A 16,401-nucleotide genomic window follows, 5' to 3' on the forward strand; every position below is an offset into this window, starting at 1 on the left:
ACGTAGTAACTAGGAAGAAATAGAGGAAGAGAAGATGTGGTCATGGTCATTTGAAATGCAAATCAAGGAATGGAACATCAAGATAAATGGTAACAATTTACTGCAGGCAGCCCCCTAATTGTTGTAGGCTTTGATGGGAGATTTGTGACTGAAGCACCAGCTAAAATGTATTGTTACTTAATTACAGAGGCAGCTTCAAGTATACAATGTTAAATACAGACCAAAATAGGCCATCAAGCACCAGAGCACACATTTACTAGAACAACTCTGTGATCATGATTTATCTTTCTTTTATTCATGTTCATGTTTGAAAAGTCAATATTCAACTCAAGAAAAAAAAGACACATACATAAACAACCCTAACCCTAACATTCAATTCAGAATGCTAACACTTTAAAATATATTTTGTATCTTTGGAATGGAAACACAACATTATAATTCCTATCATTTTGTAATTTTCTCAATTTATCAGATAATAAAATGTCTATAGTCTATAAAAAAAACAAAAAGATTTTGCTTACATCAAATATTTGTCAATCCAAATTAAATGGTTAGGGAAATAAATGTTGGTATAAAAATAAAAAGATTTCAAAGTAAGTATGGTAGCGTAGTCTACATTGTAAGACATTAATTAGATACACAGAAAATAATTTTGGTGTACACTTATTTACCACAGATTTACATTTGGTGTATAAAAATGAAATAAAGTAGCAGTGTGAATCAACAGATCACGTCAGACTTCCTGATGCAAGTCTTGTTTCATGATTTAGAGGTTTACTAATTATCTGTAGGCCACTTGGCTGTAGGGATGTATTTTGCACCGATAAATGACAAAAACAATCAATGAAAAGTAAAAAAATAATTTTATTATTAAATTACTTCATTGAATACGCTTGATACATTAATACAACAGAAGCAACTTGACTCTATCAAAATGTCTACTTCTCTACTTTATTTATACTGAAGAATTCAATGAGAGTTTCTCATTTAGACTGAAATTATTTCCTCTCTACATTTTCTGAAGTCTGTTGGACTGTTAAAAGAGTACCACATGCAATCTATTAGGGCACTTGCTGAGCAGCTTCCTGCAATTCTCATTTTTTTCATGCTATCCAAAACATTTCATTCAACTAAGACCTGTGTATAAATTGATGTCTCACTATTGTCAATGTTTTACATGTTCCTTCAGATATGAAGACAATTAAATTCATGCCTAAACCTCCCACAGAATGTTAGGGGAAGGCAGCGTGCAGGATTCAAACCTGGAAACATATAGACCACTGAAAAACAGTCCAGAGCGATATCACATGGCCAGGCAGACATATAGTTTCTGATGTCTAGTAAATGTTGATGACACATTTTCGAAAGCTCTGAGAATGTTGTGAGATCAGATATTTAATATTGACAATGGTCAGGGTGTATTATAAGGCCCAATAAACACTCTTATGAACGTCTTGATATGAGATGTGATCAGTGATATCTAATTACTTATAGGCCTCAATATTTAAAGCACTTAAACTTCAAAAGTTTTACTTTAATAAAAAATAATAATTTCTACTTGAAAAAAAGAAATACACAGGCAATTATTTAAAATTGTTTTTTTAATAAAAATGCTTACAAAAAAATATTCTATGAGAAAATATTTTGATTATAACTTCCAGCTTAAATATTTCCAAGAATAGTAAAAAAAAATTAATAGAAAAATAAAAGTATAATATTTAAATATGATGGTCATAAGTTTACACAAAAATAAAATCCTGCATAATTTTTCATTCCAGATTAATTACAATTAAATTTAGTTGAAAAAGACAATAAATTGATTGAAAATGTCACTGCTACTTTAAATACAGAATAAATGACTTATTATTAAACAACACAAACTCCAAATTAAAATCAAGGATAATTAAAAAAAAAAAAGCATTCTGTTAAAAATATGTTTATCATAAAATAATTATACATTCTGATAACATATATATAAATATATATATAAATAAATAAATAGAGATAATTTTATCATCTCAGTATCACATATATAGAATATCACACTAAATAAATATGATGAAGTTAATTTTCAAATGAATGGATGATCATGTACACAATCAAATGCTGGTGTTTAACTCTTTCTCTCCTAACTGATGATGCCAACGTTGATTTGACCCCATTAAACTTAATTGATATTTGGATTTATAAACTTTAATTTGTGTTGTTTAAAAAAAACATGTATTCCCCTATAATTAGATACCAAATATAACATTTTCTGTTAAACAAAAAAAGTTATTGAAGTTTTATCATATCAGGATAGTGAAATACAAATGAGCAAAATGAATAATTCTATCGGAACAAGGACAATAATTACGGAGAGAAAGAGTTAACAGATTTAAAAAAAAAAAAAGCTTTCCTGAAGAAACTAACCAACAAAACATGCACATCAAATCTATAGGCCAGTAGTTGGTGTGTGTGTGGTTTATTTGCCTTTCTTCTAATTGTCCTAATTAAACCACTAAATAAACAAGAAAAACTAAAAAAGACATTTAAAAAAAAAACAATTCTGCCTTTCTAAAAATTTATAGAGCTATTATTTTTTCTGATAACTAATGAAAAGAAGATTTTTAAAAAATGGAGCATTTTTTACCCCGCATCATTTCCCCAACCCGCCAGAGAAAGATTTATGGTTAAGTGAATGTATAGATTAACAAGATTGTATAATATTCCAGTGATACTATAAGCCTTTAGATCTAGTGTTACAAGACAATGTTCCTGAACATTAATTTATTAAACTCATGAATGAATGATGCCTACATGCAGAAATACCTGAAGACATATAGTCCATTCAAGATAAATATTTTCTCGTCCTATACCCAAATTTAAATTTATTATTTTTTTAATTAGAAAATTTATAACTGTCAAACTAGAGTTTTGAAAGTGTAGCCAATGAGCTAGTAATTCAACTCCCAATAAGGTATCAACTGTCAAATTTCTAGGAAAATGGTTAGAGTCGTTTTTTAAGATCCTAATGCTCAAATAAAAAGAAAATAATATGTTGCTTTTCTTACAACGTAATATTTCATGCTTGGTGCAATGCCCTGCGAATATTCTTCAAAGTTGTATCACAGGTTCGACCAACATGGTCTCTCATACAATGATCTAGAATTTAGGTAGAGATTTGTCATTTTTATTGACTCTTATTATAAGTTTACCATGCATACAAAGTTACCTGTAGGTCTAGGAAAGAAGAATTTGTATGAAATAATACATTTTGAGGTCTTAATTTTTTGTTTGATGGGAGATTATTTAATTATCCAACAAAATATCTATATAGGTGTTTATTCTTAAATACAGAAATTTTTAATATTACAGTCCAATGTCCAGATAAACTCTGACATTACAGATCGATGTCTTACGTAAAATCATTATTAAAATAAATATATAATTAAAAAAATACAGATTGCAAAAAAACATATTCCACCTGAAGTAGCTGTTTATAATCAAATCTAAAATTTGGAAATGTTTCAATGACCAAAAGAATTAACATGTATAGGCTAAAAAAAATTTTAATGGCACATTTAGCAAGGCAAGTGATACAAAGTCCAGAATAACAATCAAAAGCAAACAAAATTATATTAGAGAATACAAAAATTGTTGAGAACTAGCTTGTATGTTTCTTACTACACATTAGTAACAATATTATTCAGCATTAACTTGGTTTCACTTTATCATATGTAGAGTGATGTTAAGAGTAAATTAATTAAATTCATGGTCTTCCTATGATGCATATGTATACTAAATAGTCAACATAATTTCTGAAGAAACTTCTTTGTGGTGTGCACACATTATCAGTAAACCAATTTTTTTTTCTTTATTATCGGTACTTCAAAGCAAATTAATTTATAACATTTAAAAAATTGGTATAATAAGAAAAAAAAATATAGATTTCAAAATATTAAGCTTTTATTTTGAAAAAAAAAAAAAGGAATGTTTCAAAATTGTGATAATTGAAAAGATATTAATTGAATCTATGCAAATAACAATTCATTCCTAACACTTAGAAAACAAAAGGAACAAACTTTTATTTCACATGGTGTGGATATGATTTTCAATTTTTCTTTATAGGTGTCCCTATAGGGATAAGTCACTTTTATCAGCACTTGCCATTCCTTTGGATACATCAGCTCCATGGAGAGAAGGGAATAGATGTGGGGGCGACATCGTTTTGGCCACATCTAATGCACAGGCATTCATCTCATCATCCATGAGATGATCCATAGTTGCTTCGTGACTCAAGGAGGCCATATATTGTATATAAAATATGCTAATTGCCTAAAATACTATTAACAATCTTCGGAAGGCATGCCCTTTGTTTTTATCTACTTACACATACATATTTTAAAACAAGATTTGTAACAAGGTATATGTGTTATTTAATTACTTAGCTATATGACATCCAAATATCATAAAAGATAACAAAAGAAAATAGCAAAGATCCTAATTTTTTCTCCCATAAAGTATGTTGATCTTGTATTTTTTTAAATACAGTTCATTCATGTGCATGCAATTTGTCAGATCAATTTTTTTTTTGTAAGTACGATACTGCTTTTTTTTTTTTTTACCCCTTTCAGTAAATTGATATTTAAAAAAGCACCAAATATATATATATATATATATATATATATATATATATATATATATATATATATATTTATTTATTCTAAACAGTTAACCATTAATCTTCTTTGCTTAGTTAGCATGTAAAAATAAATGGTACAAAAACTTCTCAAACAGTAAATTATTTGATGAAGATGGAGTGAGACAAAAATGTCAAGTATTTGTTTTTTAACAGTCTTCAGCCCTATCATTTAATCAAGCATATCACTCATAGCTATGTAGGATGCAATTTTGTTAGGAACAACTCCAGACACTCTCATCCAGTGTAAAGCAGATGTAAATCTCTCCCCCAAATACTCTCGCAACTGTAGTCTACTCAAGTGAAGCAGTGAAGGGATCTGTGATGCTAATTTATGAAGGTGGCTGACAGCATCTGGCTTACTGGACATGGCAACTGATAACCTGTCTGGCCTCAGCCAAGACCATTGCACCCTAGAACCAGCTTGGATCAGAAGATAAATGATTTCAACATTTCCCAGCTCTAAGGCCAACTGTACAGGAGTCATTGGTCGCAAGGAATACTGGGCATTACTTGTGGTGTTTAGTGGGCAGTTGACACGAAGCAGTTCCCTGATGATTTCGATATTCTGCAGCTCCACAGCATAGTGCAGGGGTGTAGACCACATGCAGGTCTCTGAGTAGGTGGTGGCCCCATGTTGCAGAAGTAGTTTGACCATTGGAAGTGAGCCGTTAACAACTGCTTGTGATAAGAGTGAGATGTTCTGAGGGGGTCTTGCATAATTGACATCTCCACCACCTGCCACAAGAATGGGTACAACAGTGATGTTATTCTCCTCAACAGCCACCCAGAGAGGTGTCTTGAAAGACTTATCCTGACAGTTGGGGTCAGCTTTACATTGCAAAAATGTTTCTATAACTCTGTCATCACATCTTGCTACAGCAATATGCAGGAGTGACCTACCATTAGCTTTTAAAGATGTGTCTGCCCCTGCAAGCAAGAGGGCGTGCACTATGTCTGTATGTACAATTTTGGAAACTAAAGCTCTCAGCAATGGGCTTGTCCCACGATCACACAGCGCATTCACATTCGCACCAGCATTTATAAGTTTGGACACCAAGTGATAGTCCCCTTTATCAACAGCGACATGCAAGGCAGTTACCTTGGAAGAAGAATATATATTTGGGTTGCATCCAGCCCCTAGAAGTATATCTACACATCTGCAATAGTTCCCTTTGAATGCTTGTTGGGAGTTGATTATGGCCTTTAGTAAGGCTGTCCCTCCTTGATTATTCTGACGATCACGTAAAAAAACATTGCATTCCAGGAGGTATGAAAGGACGTCTACAGCTCCATGTTTAGCTGCAATATGCACAGCTGTTTCACCATCAGGGGTAACAGCTTCTATATCACAGCCAGCAGTAATAAGAAATCTGACGGTTCTAACATTACCAAGTGAAGCAGCAACATGCAGTGCTGTCCAACCCCTGTGCTTTCTTTTCACAAAGTGGAATTTGTCAGAGAAAACTGTATTCACATCTATATTATATTTACAAGCAACCTCTTCAATTAGCTGTGGATAACCTTCATCTACTACTTGATAAAACTCATAGAGCGCATCAGTCAAAAAAATATTTTCTTTTTCTAGATCACTTACTTGTGCAGAATGCATGCCAGCTTTATAATGTGCATCAGTTAAGGATGTGTCTTGGATGTCAAGCTTGATATCAAAGTTTGTTTCAGTGGCATTTTTAGCCACAATTTTCAATGCACCTGCCTCAATAAGAGTCACAGTTTCTTGAACATTTAATGGAATGTTGTTTTCACTATCAATTTTTTCACCAGAATGTCTAACGCTTAACATTCGCTCAGAATGTCGCTCATGCCCATTACTTGAAGATGTTTGTGGATTCATACTGGAATTCTAGAGATGTAAGGAAATAATAGAAATATGACTAGAAATAGATTTAGAAAGAGAAGTATGCAGTGTTACTGTCAAGCATCTATTTTGAAATTTCTATTTTAATATTACCAATCTAACAACCATTCTAGCCTGCAAAACACTTTTTAAATTTTAAAACTTGGTGGCTCTCAAGTCTACATTGTAAAATTTACCAAGAAGAAATTTATCGGTAGTCAGATAGGGCAGCATGAGGAAGTTAGAAATTACCCTGAAAAACTTGGCAAAAAAAAAATCTTTGATTACTTTAAAATTTACAAAAGATAAAAAAAAAATTGATACCAAATAAATATACTTATCTGTAATTTTTTATTTTTTTTCTAAAATTGATAACCAGTGAAAAATTATGATTGAAATGAAAAGTAATGATGGCCCAAGGATCAATACAGAAAACTGAAAAAATAAATTAATACGAGAAACTTGTTTTTGAGGCTTAAGTCTGAAATATAAAATTAATATATTTTACATACACAAATCTAACCCAAATTTAAAAGAGTAATGTTTATTAAACATCAAATGTAACATTAATCATGACTTTTTCTGAAAATCTAAAAAAAATATATTAATATCTATAATATTATAATATTAAAGTTTAATTTTAGGAATACTTAAACAAATTTCTAGTATAGTAAACAAGGAACAGATTTCATATATTTATAGTAAAGACACAGTTCCTAACATACACCTTATATTGATGTATTTACCAGACAACCCATTGTCTTTATGTTTGTTTATTTTGATAGTAATGGCAAAATCGGATCTCATCAGCATTTATTAGTGTAGTGTAACTGCACATGCTTAGTGCATGTGTAATTGAGTCATACACTACTGGCCTTTTTTTTTTGGAACCTAGTCAAACAATAATTGTTGGTCATCTGGAGCATGCTAGTTTATTGTACACCTGATTGATCATTTATTGCTGGTCATCTGTTGAATGCTCAGTTTTTTTTCTGGTATCTGGTTGATCAATGATGGTAGCTTGCCTGTAGCATGCTCAGTGGAATTTGGGGAGAGAGTATCACGCCCTCTTTTGAGACAATCTTGAAGATCATAAAAAGTAGCATGTATACACTGTAATACACTCTTATGAAAACCCCCACCAAAAAATTCCAATGGTATTGACAAGAGAAGAAAATTATGACAAGACAAGTGACCTGGATAGATGGATGTGTGTGTGAGTTAGATGGATGGATGTATTGCTGTGTGTGGTCTGGATTGGTAGGTATGTGTGGATTGGATGGAGAAATGTGTGTGGCTTGGACATGAATAGATGGGTTACATCTAATCCAATCAGAATGGAATGGATTAGATCTGATCAGCATTTTTCTTTAAAGCGCAACTACACATGTTTAGTGTGCCTGTAACTGACTTAACTCTTTCTCCCCGTAATTATTTTCCACTTTCCAATGGAATTATTCATTTTACTCATATATTCCACTACCCTGTAATGATTAAACTTTAATAACTTTTTTGTTTATTATCAGAAAATGTTATATTTGGTATACAAACAAAGGAAAATGCACACCATTTTAAGATAATTTAAGTTGATGTTAATAAAACAAAAATAAAAGTTTAGTTTGGATAGCGAAACTTCGAAGTTAAAACGTATTGACTGTGGACAAGTCTCCCTTAAAACTAGATATCTCAACTAGATCTAGGCAATATTTTATGATCCAAATTAAATAAAAAGTCTTTTTTTTTATGATAGTGTTACAATCTTCTCAATCAGGCCTTCTGCAAACACTGCTAAACACAACAGCACATCTAACACAAGAACTAATTACAAAGTGTATCATTTTGTGATCATGAAGATTCAGTTAGTTCTGGGCCTGGGTTAGAACCCTACCCACTGCCATCCACCTCGTCCTGATAGAGGTTTGGGCTAGGATGTAATAATCATAATTAATGTAGAAAGATAGATACTAGATCTAGAGGAGGTTCTTATATTTTGAACACCCCATAGAATTCTCCTTTCTGAACGGGTCGTTTTTTTTGGTAATTCATTTGTTTTTATGTTTGGAGCTAAAAACAACGTTTCGGGACTGCGCATGTCCAATTTTAGATAAGTTCCGGTAATTTTGTTCCGTTTTTCCAAAGCAGATGGCAGTTATTTAGATTCTCTGTAACCATGTATGTAAAGTTGTTGTTTTAACCTCCCCCGGCAATTCATACCCATATAAGGGATGAAGGCTATATTATGAGCCTGTTTGATCGTAGGCTGATGGACATATCAAAATAAGCTTCCAAACATCTTTAGAAAAACATTCCAATCACATTTATACCGTTAGCTGTTAAATAAAATTTAAAAAGGGGGTGTCCAAACAAATAATAATGAATTCAGCTCATTCGGCTGCTAATTTGAAGCCAGAGACCATACCCGCTGCATGTGATAACGCAAGATAAGCTGGCGGTGAGGAGGGGATGTTAAGGTGTCACAAAATGAACATCCATATTATGAAAACAAGAAGAGGGTCCTTGGATGGGAATTAAAAGAAAGACAGAGAGAAAATACAAGTAGCCTAGTAGAAAATATCATGTTTATTAAATTAAAATAATTAATTTATAGCTCTATAATCTTATAAATTTACTTCTGTCTGTTTCTACACATAGATTATAAAGTTATTTAAATAAATAAACTAAATACGATATATCAGTAATATAGTAATATATATATAGAAAGAGAGAGAGTGAGAGAGAGAGTATATGAGGAAATAGACTATAAATACATATTTGCAAAAGTGAATCTACTTCTTTTACTACAATCTAAATAATCTAAGTAACACAAATATAATTTATTAGCAATTACATAGTGGTGTTCAACACCGATGCTCACTGTTCAACTAAAGGAGAAAGCCCAAAAACTGCGTTCAAAATAGGAGCATGAAGTGACCCAATATATTTTAAAATAAAATCTTGACTATGGGTGGTAATACAAAGGAACACAGCTATTTTTATAGTCCTTTAGTCTTTAGTTGCAGAATAAGAATCTGCTTTCAGTTTTTTTGTAAGTTAAACCTTCACCAAATAAAAAAATAAAATAAAAAATTGACCTAGTTTCCGAAAGTCGGTGTTCAGTTATAAGAATCTACCATAGTCCATAGTTTACCATAGAATCATAGATAGTTTCTGTTATTATTTATTTATATGTATTATTATTATCATTATGTTTATTTTGATTTTTTTGTCAAACCAAAGTCACAAAGTACCTACTTTTTAGTTTTTTACCTAGACTGGCTAGGCCGCTAGACTATAAAAATTACTAGATATTCTAGATCTAGATCTATAAAAAGTATAATAATTATTTATATAATTATAATAATAATTAACTTATTATAAAAATACTACTAATTGTAACTAATACTATAGTAGTTTATTTATTTCGGACATTACATGAATTCGGACATTCGCTGTTTTTTGTGGTCATTAAATAATTATTTTAATATGTATTATAAAACTAGAGTGCTGTATAATGTGCTTGTCCATTTTCCAATGATTCTGACCCAATCTCCTTCCATTTAGCTGTCTTTTTATGTAAGAAAATCGAATTTCAAATTTGTTAGTCAGGTTGTTGTTTTTTCCTATGTTACTCGGATGACTTTACCTCTTCCTAGAGTTAAGACTATATTTTTTGATTGGCTAAGTCTATACTAATGAGCCCGGCAATATTTATTCTGTTTTTGGAGCTAATTTATTTGATTTATAAGCCAAGTTTTCTAATTCCATACCAAAAAATAATAATACGGTCCGAATTAAATTACGATTTTCTTACCAAAATTTATTTCGAACAGCCAGTTTTGGACATCAATAAAAATGATCTTATATTATATTTGTTCATTTGTTGTTGTTTTTTTTTAATAGAGAATAAATGGGCAAATATTTGGAGTGAGCTTGGTACATTGAATGAAGTTAAATGCTTAGATCTAGCGACCTACTAGATATATCTAGATTTATATAGAGAGAATATAGAGGATTCAGTTAGGCAAGAATGGCTATCGTAACCTGTAGGGGCCTACTATACTACAAAAGATCATCTGTATTAGAAATTTATTAAATTAATAAACAAAAAAAAAACACAAACATTCAACACACATCTAATCATGCAAACCCCAAACATTCAACACACATAAAATAAACAAACATAAAATAAGTCTAAAAGTCGGTGCAAAAATCCCTATTCCAGTGACCTAATTTTGGTAGAATAAGTGTGTTCATATTTTTAATTTTTGTGTTCGTATTTATGCATAGTTTGAAAACATCCTAATGATTTTATGTGAGGGGCTATGCCTGGGGATCTTAAAATTTAGTTAATGTTAATATATAGAATTAAAATCTAAGTTTATTGATGCCTAAATATAGAGACTGTCCGAAATAAATTATAGTGTCCGGAATCAAATAATGTGGGTCAAATGTGTCCGAATTAAATGAAAACACACGGCCTCTTTGACCTTAAAGTTTAAATATAATAACAAATATAGGTTTGGGGAACAAATATAAGTATTATAAGTAGTCATCCTTATTCTCCTTTAACTAAAGAAGATTTTGATACGTCATTTTCTTTTCTATGTCAAACCATTGTAAAATAATGCGCTGTCAAAGTCAAACTTTCAAATATGGGCCAATAGGTGTCCGAATAGCATAAACTCAGACTGATAAACTACTCTAATACTAGAACTAGAGTCTATAATTAATATTAATATTATTTAATTATTGACTTCATATTATTATTATATAGGTCTACTATAGATTAGCTAGATTAGATCTAGATTAATTCTACATTTTATCACAAATAATTAGATCTAGATCTAGTCTGCAATAGATCTTACTTATAGTAGATCTATTAATTTCTAAGCATAGGTCTCATAGTAGTCATAGCATAGGACTTTTAACGTTTGCCTTTTTATTTCAAAACAAATCCTCCATTTTGTTTGATCACGTGATTTATTTTTAAAAAATCTAATTACTAATACATCCCAACAGCAGAAGAACTATAATCGAGTAGTAACACACTTTAATCTAGGTCAAGCTTTGAATTTGTAAATTCTAAATTTAATTAAAATTATCAAAACAGCCAAATTATTTAGGTATGAAAGGATTCAAATAAAAATTTCGATAGGGATTTGCGAAGGTATTTCACAACGTTTCGGGTACTACTTTTATTTTGTATTGCGTATAACTAGCCACCTAAAAGCGCTGCTATTCTCTATAACAGTGATGCCCAACCTTATTCGGTCTGCGGGCCATTTAATTTCCAAAACTCGTGTCGCGGGCCACAACAATGAAAAGAAGAAAAAAAAATGAAATGAAGAATAAACCATTTAAAATAGTTTATTACAAACCCGTGGCTCTACTTACACCCGTAAAGCGATTACGTACTAAGGGTTTATCTGTTTTATTACTGAAATCTCAAGCGTTACTGCAGGTAACAGGGCATAGAAAACAATGGTCTGCATCGCTCGAAATTTCTCAAGCAGGAATGTCTAGCTTTGTAAGTCAATCACTTTCATTTGCAGAACTGTGTGGGCACTCCTCAGCGGCAATTGAAAACATTTCAAAATTTGCTTCATTTAGTTTTGAATGGAGATTTGTACCATATCTTCCATTCGCCTTACAATTGTCATGCGAGAAAGTCTGACGGTTTCAACTGCATTCTTCTTTTCAGGACAGATTTCTTTCATCACTGCTAGCATCCAGACAGGTGTGAGACAGGGGTGCATTTTATCTCCTTTCCTCTTCCTCCTAGCCATCGACATGTTTTTAGTACAAATCAAACATCTAAATATCTATCTAGTTCTGAAAGTTTCTACATTCAGAGTCTACTTATCGTTTCTTCGACTCTCCCATTTCATTAACGCACAAATATTAAATGGTATGGTACCATTCGCATTGGTTCCAAAATGATGCAGTAATGATGCCATGTGTTGCACACACAAGATGTCAAGGACACGGCCAGCTCAAGAAAGCAGCGAAATTATCTAAGAACCAAAAATAACTGTCAACTTTTGTCGCCAAAAAAAATAAAAGAAACACTAGATTTAAATGAAATCTATCAAAGTTCCAATCCTAACGTAGGGGGAAAAATTTAAAGTTTTTAAAAAATTTTCTACTCTTTGTTCTGATATTTCGGCGGGCCGGATGGAAACAAGTAGTGGGCCGGATCTGGCCCGCGGGCCGTAGTTTGGGCTTCACTGCTCTATAATATTCATGTTTCTGCAGTCTCTCTCCCTCTCTCTCCTTTGATCCTATTTGAGCTAGATGGCTTTTTGTGAATCCAGATATTATATGTCAATGAATCGAATCAATGCTAAATATTTCTTGGGAGCCCTAATTTAATTATAGCATATTATATATTTCCTATAGGTAAATCCGGCCCCGCGCCATTTGTTCTGTTGTCACAGATAAATAAATAACATACTGTAGACATTAATTAATAATAACAATAATGATAACAGAGACTTTGTGTTTATACAATAGAGATAGCGAAGACTATCTTTTTTATTTCGTCACATCCTTTACTTTCGCAAAAAAACATTCACAACAAACAATGACGCAATATAAACATATTTAGCACAGCATTCATTATCTGTAATATGAGTTTAAATTTGTTTTTGTGTATAGTAAATAGAAAAGTTGTCATGAAGATGTCGGCTCCTACACACGGAATAAAAAAAAAAAAAGGAACATTTTTTAAACGATTTGACTGATAACTGCTAGGCTACAGTGACCTTCCAAAATATCAAAACTTAACAATTCTCTATTTATACCCATAAAAATGGACACTAACACAACATTTAGAGGACGTGGATTTCGCCGATGACATCTAGCTGCCTCCTCTCCCATACACAACAAAATGCTCAGACCAAACTGACCAGACTCTCAGAAATAGCGAAAAAGACTGGACTTCTAATCAACAAAAAGAAAACAGAAGTTTTGAGATGAGGATCAACAACAGACTATAGAGAACCCAATCGTGCTACAGGGAGAGAATATCCTTGATACGGACCACTTCACATATCTGGGAAGTAAAGTTGGTAAAGACGGCGGAGCTGATGATGATATACTAATTCGGATCAATAAAGCTAGGTTTGCCTTTTCAACTCTTCAAACTATCTGGCGCTCTAAGGCTCTACACAACAATTAAGATACGAATCTATAATACAAACGTTAAGTCTGTCCTTCTATACGGTTCAGAAACTTGGAGAGTCACTAAAACAAATAGGCCTATGGAAAAGCTCCAGACCTTTGTTAACAGATGCCTACACCGGATATTAGGAATTAGGTGGCCAGAAAAGATAACTTCTATCGATTTGTGGGAGAGAACTAGACAAAAGCCCATAGCCCAAGACATCACAAAACGAAAGTGGAGCTGGATAGGACACCCCCTGCAAAAACCAGCTACCAATGTTGCAAGGCAGCCACTTGTCTGGAACCCACAAGGAAAGAGGAAAGTGGGCAGACCCAAGCAAACCTGGAAGAGGTCAGTCATCAGTGAAGCTGAGGGTACTGGAATGACATGGGAGCAAATGAAGAAAGCTGCTCAGAACCGAGTTCGGTGGAGAGGTGTGGTTGCGGCCCTATGCTCCCCTGGGAGTGCACAGGATTAAGTTAAGTTAAGTTACCCATAACAAGAATACCGATAGTCATATAGCATAACTGTTACAATAGATCTAGATAAATCTAGGCCTATTCATTAAGTCATTCACCATCTTACTCTCATACTCCATACTCCCAACTTGTGCGTATATATTAACTTCCCAAAATGAGTCACATTAAAATATCATTTATTCTATGTCGTTAATTGTATGAAACACCAACTCAAAATTGGGCCCCGAAGTGGTCACATAGAATCTTCACCAGGATTCGAACACGGGACTTCCGGTTCCAAGTGCTTTACCCCTCAACCACAGCATCTCCATTTATTCATTTAGGGTACACTATATTTTTTAAAATAATGATTATCCATACATTCAAAATTAATAACATGTTACATATTAGAAATTTGAGTAAAGAGTAAAGATTTACCGCAGGGGTTCTCAACCTGTGGTTCGCGACCCTCTTGGGGGTCGAAGGACGATTTGCCAGGGGTCGCCTAAGACCATCGAAAATATGGATTGTCATTGTCAATTCTTCTATTGCTGTATGTGTGTGTGGGGAGGGGGGTCGCGGAAGAGTGGGGGTTTGTAAAAAGGGGTCGCCGAGCTTAAAAGGTTGAGAACCGCTGATTTACCGTATTCTTCTTACAAAATTAGATAAATTGGCAACACGAAAAAAAAAATTATTGACCTACTTTAAGCTATAATTGTGTACAAATGACTTAACAAGACTTTCCCCTCGCAAATAAAAATTATATCTAGCTAGATCTAGAACTCGTATGAATTTACACGCTTAAATTAGGTCTACTAGACCTAGGTCAATGCTATATGATTATGAATAGTAAGCCCTACGCCTTTTGTTACCGGGTAATGGTGTACTTGTGTTTTTTGAGTTTAGATATTGCTGTCTCAATTTCCTCAAATGTCGGTGGGACGTCGAGCTCCTCTCTCATAGTTTTCTGAGGGACATTTGCCAGCAATTCCTCCGATACGTGTCTTTTATCACCAAACAGCATACTATAGTGTTATGTTCATAAATTTAGTATGTCCGCCTTGCTAGTTAATAGGGCAGAACCATCGGATGATCTTAGCGGTGCTGTAGTCTGGTAAGTTGGGCCATAGGCACATCAAAGCGACTCATAGAAAGAGCATGTGTCACCAGTGTCAACATGTCTCTTCATGTTTACGGACAGCTCAAGCCACCAATTATTTTTTAGTTCCCTGATCTTTGACTGCAGAGTGTGACAACATTTCGAAGCTTTATAGAGAATTCTGGCATCCCCAAAACACAAGGCACCTGGCTCTGATGAACTTCCCGCTGAAATATTTAAAATGGGTGGTGTCGCCCTAACCGAGAGGCTAACAGACTTGTTCGCTATATGCTGGGAGAAGTGCGTAGTCCCACCTGAACTTCGAGATTCCATAATCATATCCCTATACAAAAAGGGTGACAAGTCTAACTGCTCCAACTATCGGGGCATTACACTTCTGTCAGTAGCATGAAAGATCTTTGCTCGAGTGTTGCTCGACCGACTAACCCACTCTTTAGTGGACGAGGTCTTATCTGAAAGCCAATGTGGTTTCAGAGCCGGTAGAGGTACATCTGACACGATATTTGTTCTGCAACAATTACAAGAAAAATGCAAAGAGCAGAACCTAAACCTATACGCTGCCTTTGTGGACCTCACCAAGGCTTTCAACACGGTCAGTCGCGATGGTTTGTGGAGTATTTTGGCTAGGTTGGGATGCCCACCTACGTTCCTATCCATTCTCAAGCAGTTTCATGTGGGACAAAAAGTCCAGATCAGACACAATGGTGCCCTTTCTGATCACTTTCAATAGAAAATGGCTCCTACTTTATTCGCTATCTTCTTTGGCGTAATGCTGGGTCATCTGAGGCAGCGATTGCACGAAGGCATCTATATCCGGTTTCGTTCAGACGGCAATGTGTTCAATCTTCGACGTCTACTATCCCATACAAAAACAAAAGGAGATGGTCATAACGGAGCTTCTCTGTTTCGATAATTGCGTCCTGCTAGCTCACAAGGAACACGATCTCCAGAACGCGGTAAACGAATTTGCATACGCTGCCGCCTCTTTCGGTCTATCTATAAATAGAAGTCATGTTCATGTCACCCAATAAAACATACTCAGCCCCAAGAATCACCGTAAACGGACAGCCCCTTAACGTGGTAGACCACTCCACATATCTAGGTAGTATAGTGTCAAAT

At 33.6% G+C, this 16,401-nt stretch overlaps 1 protein-coding gene across 1 annotated transcript; it reads right to left on the reverse strand.

Moving 5' to 3' along the window:
• Nucleotides 1-275: 275 nt before the first annotated feature.
• LOC106059240 (ankyrin repeat and death domain-containing protein 1B-like) lies at nucleotides 276-11,512 on the reverse strand. The gene is made up of 2 exons (XM_013216808.2): nucleotides 11,405-11,512; nucleotides 276-6,545 (listed from the first exon to the last, which is right to left on the reverse strand). Exon 2 carries the CDS (start codon nucleotides 6,534-6,536, stop codon nucleotides 4,854-4,856), a length of 1,683 nt encoding a protein of 560 aa, XP_013072262.2. The 5' UTR covers nucleotides 6,537-6,545; nucleotides 11,405-11,512; the 3' UTR covers nucleotides 276-4,853.
• Between the last annotated feature and the right edge of the window lie 4,889 nt (nucleotides 11,513-16,401).

Source organism: Biomphalaria glabrata, chromosome 1, assembly GCF_947242115.1.
Source record: "Biomphalaria glabrata chromosome 1, xgBioGlab47.1, whole genome shotgun sequence".
NCBI lineage: Eukaryota > Metazoa > Mollusca > Gastropoda > Planorbidae > Biomphalaria > Biomphalaria glabrata.

What these genes read in the sequence shown, in the direction of transcription:
- LOC106059240 (XM_013216808.2), bottom strand. Translation starts at nt 6,536, where the DNA reads ATGAATCCACAAACATCTTCAAGTAATGGGCATGAGCGACATTCTGAG.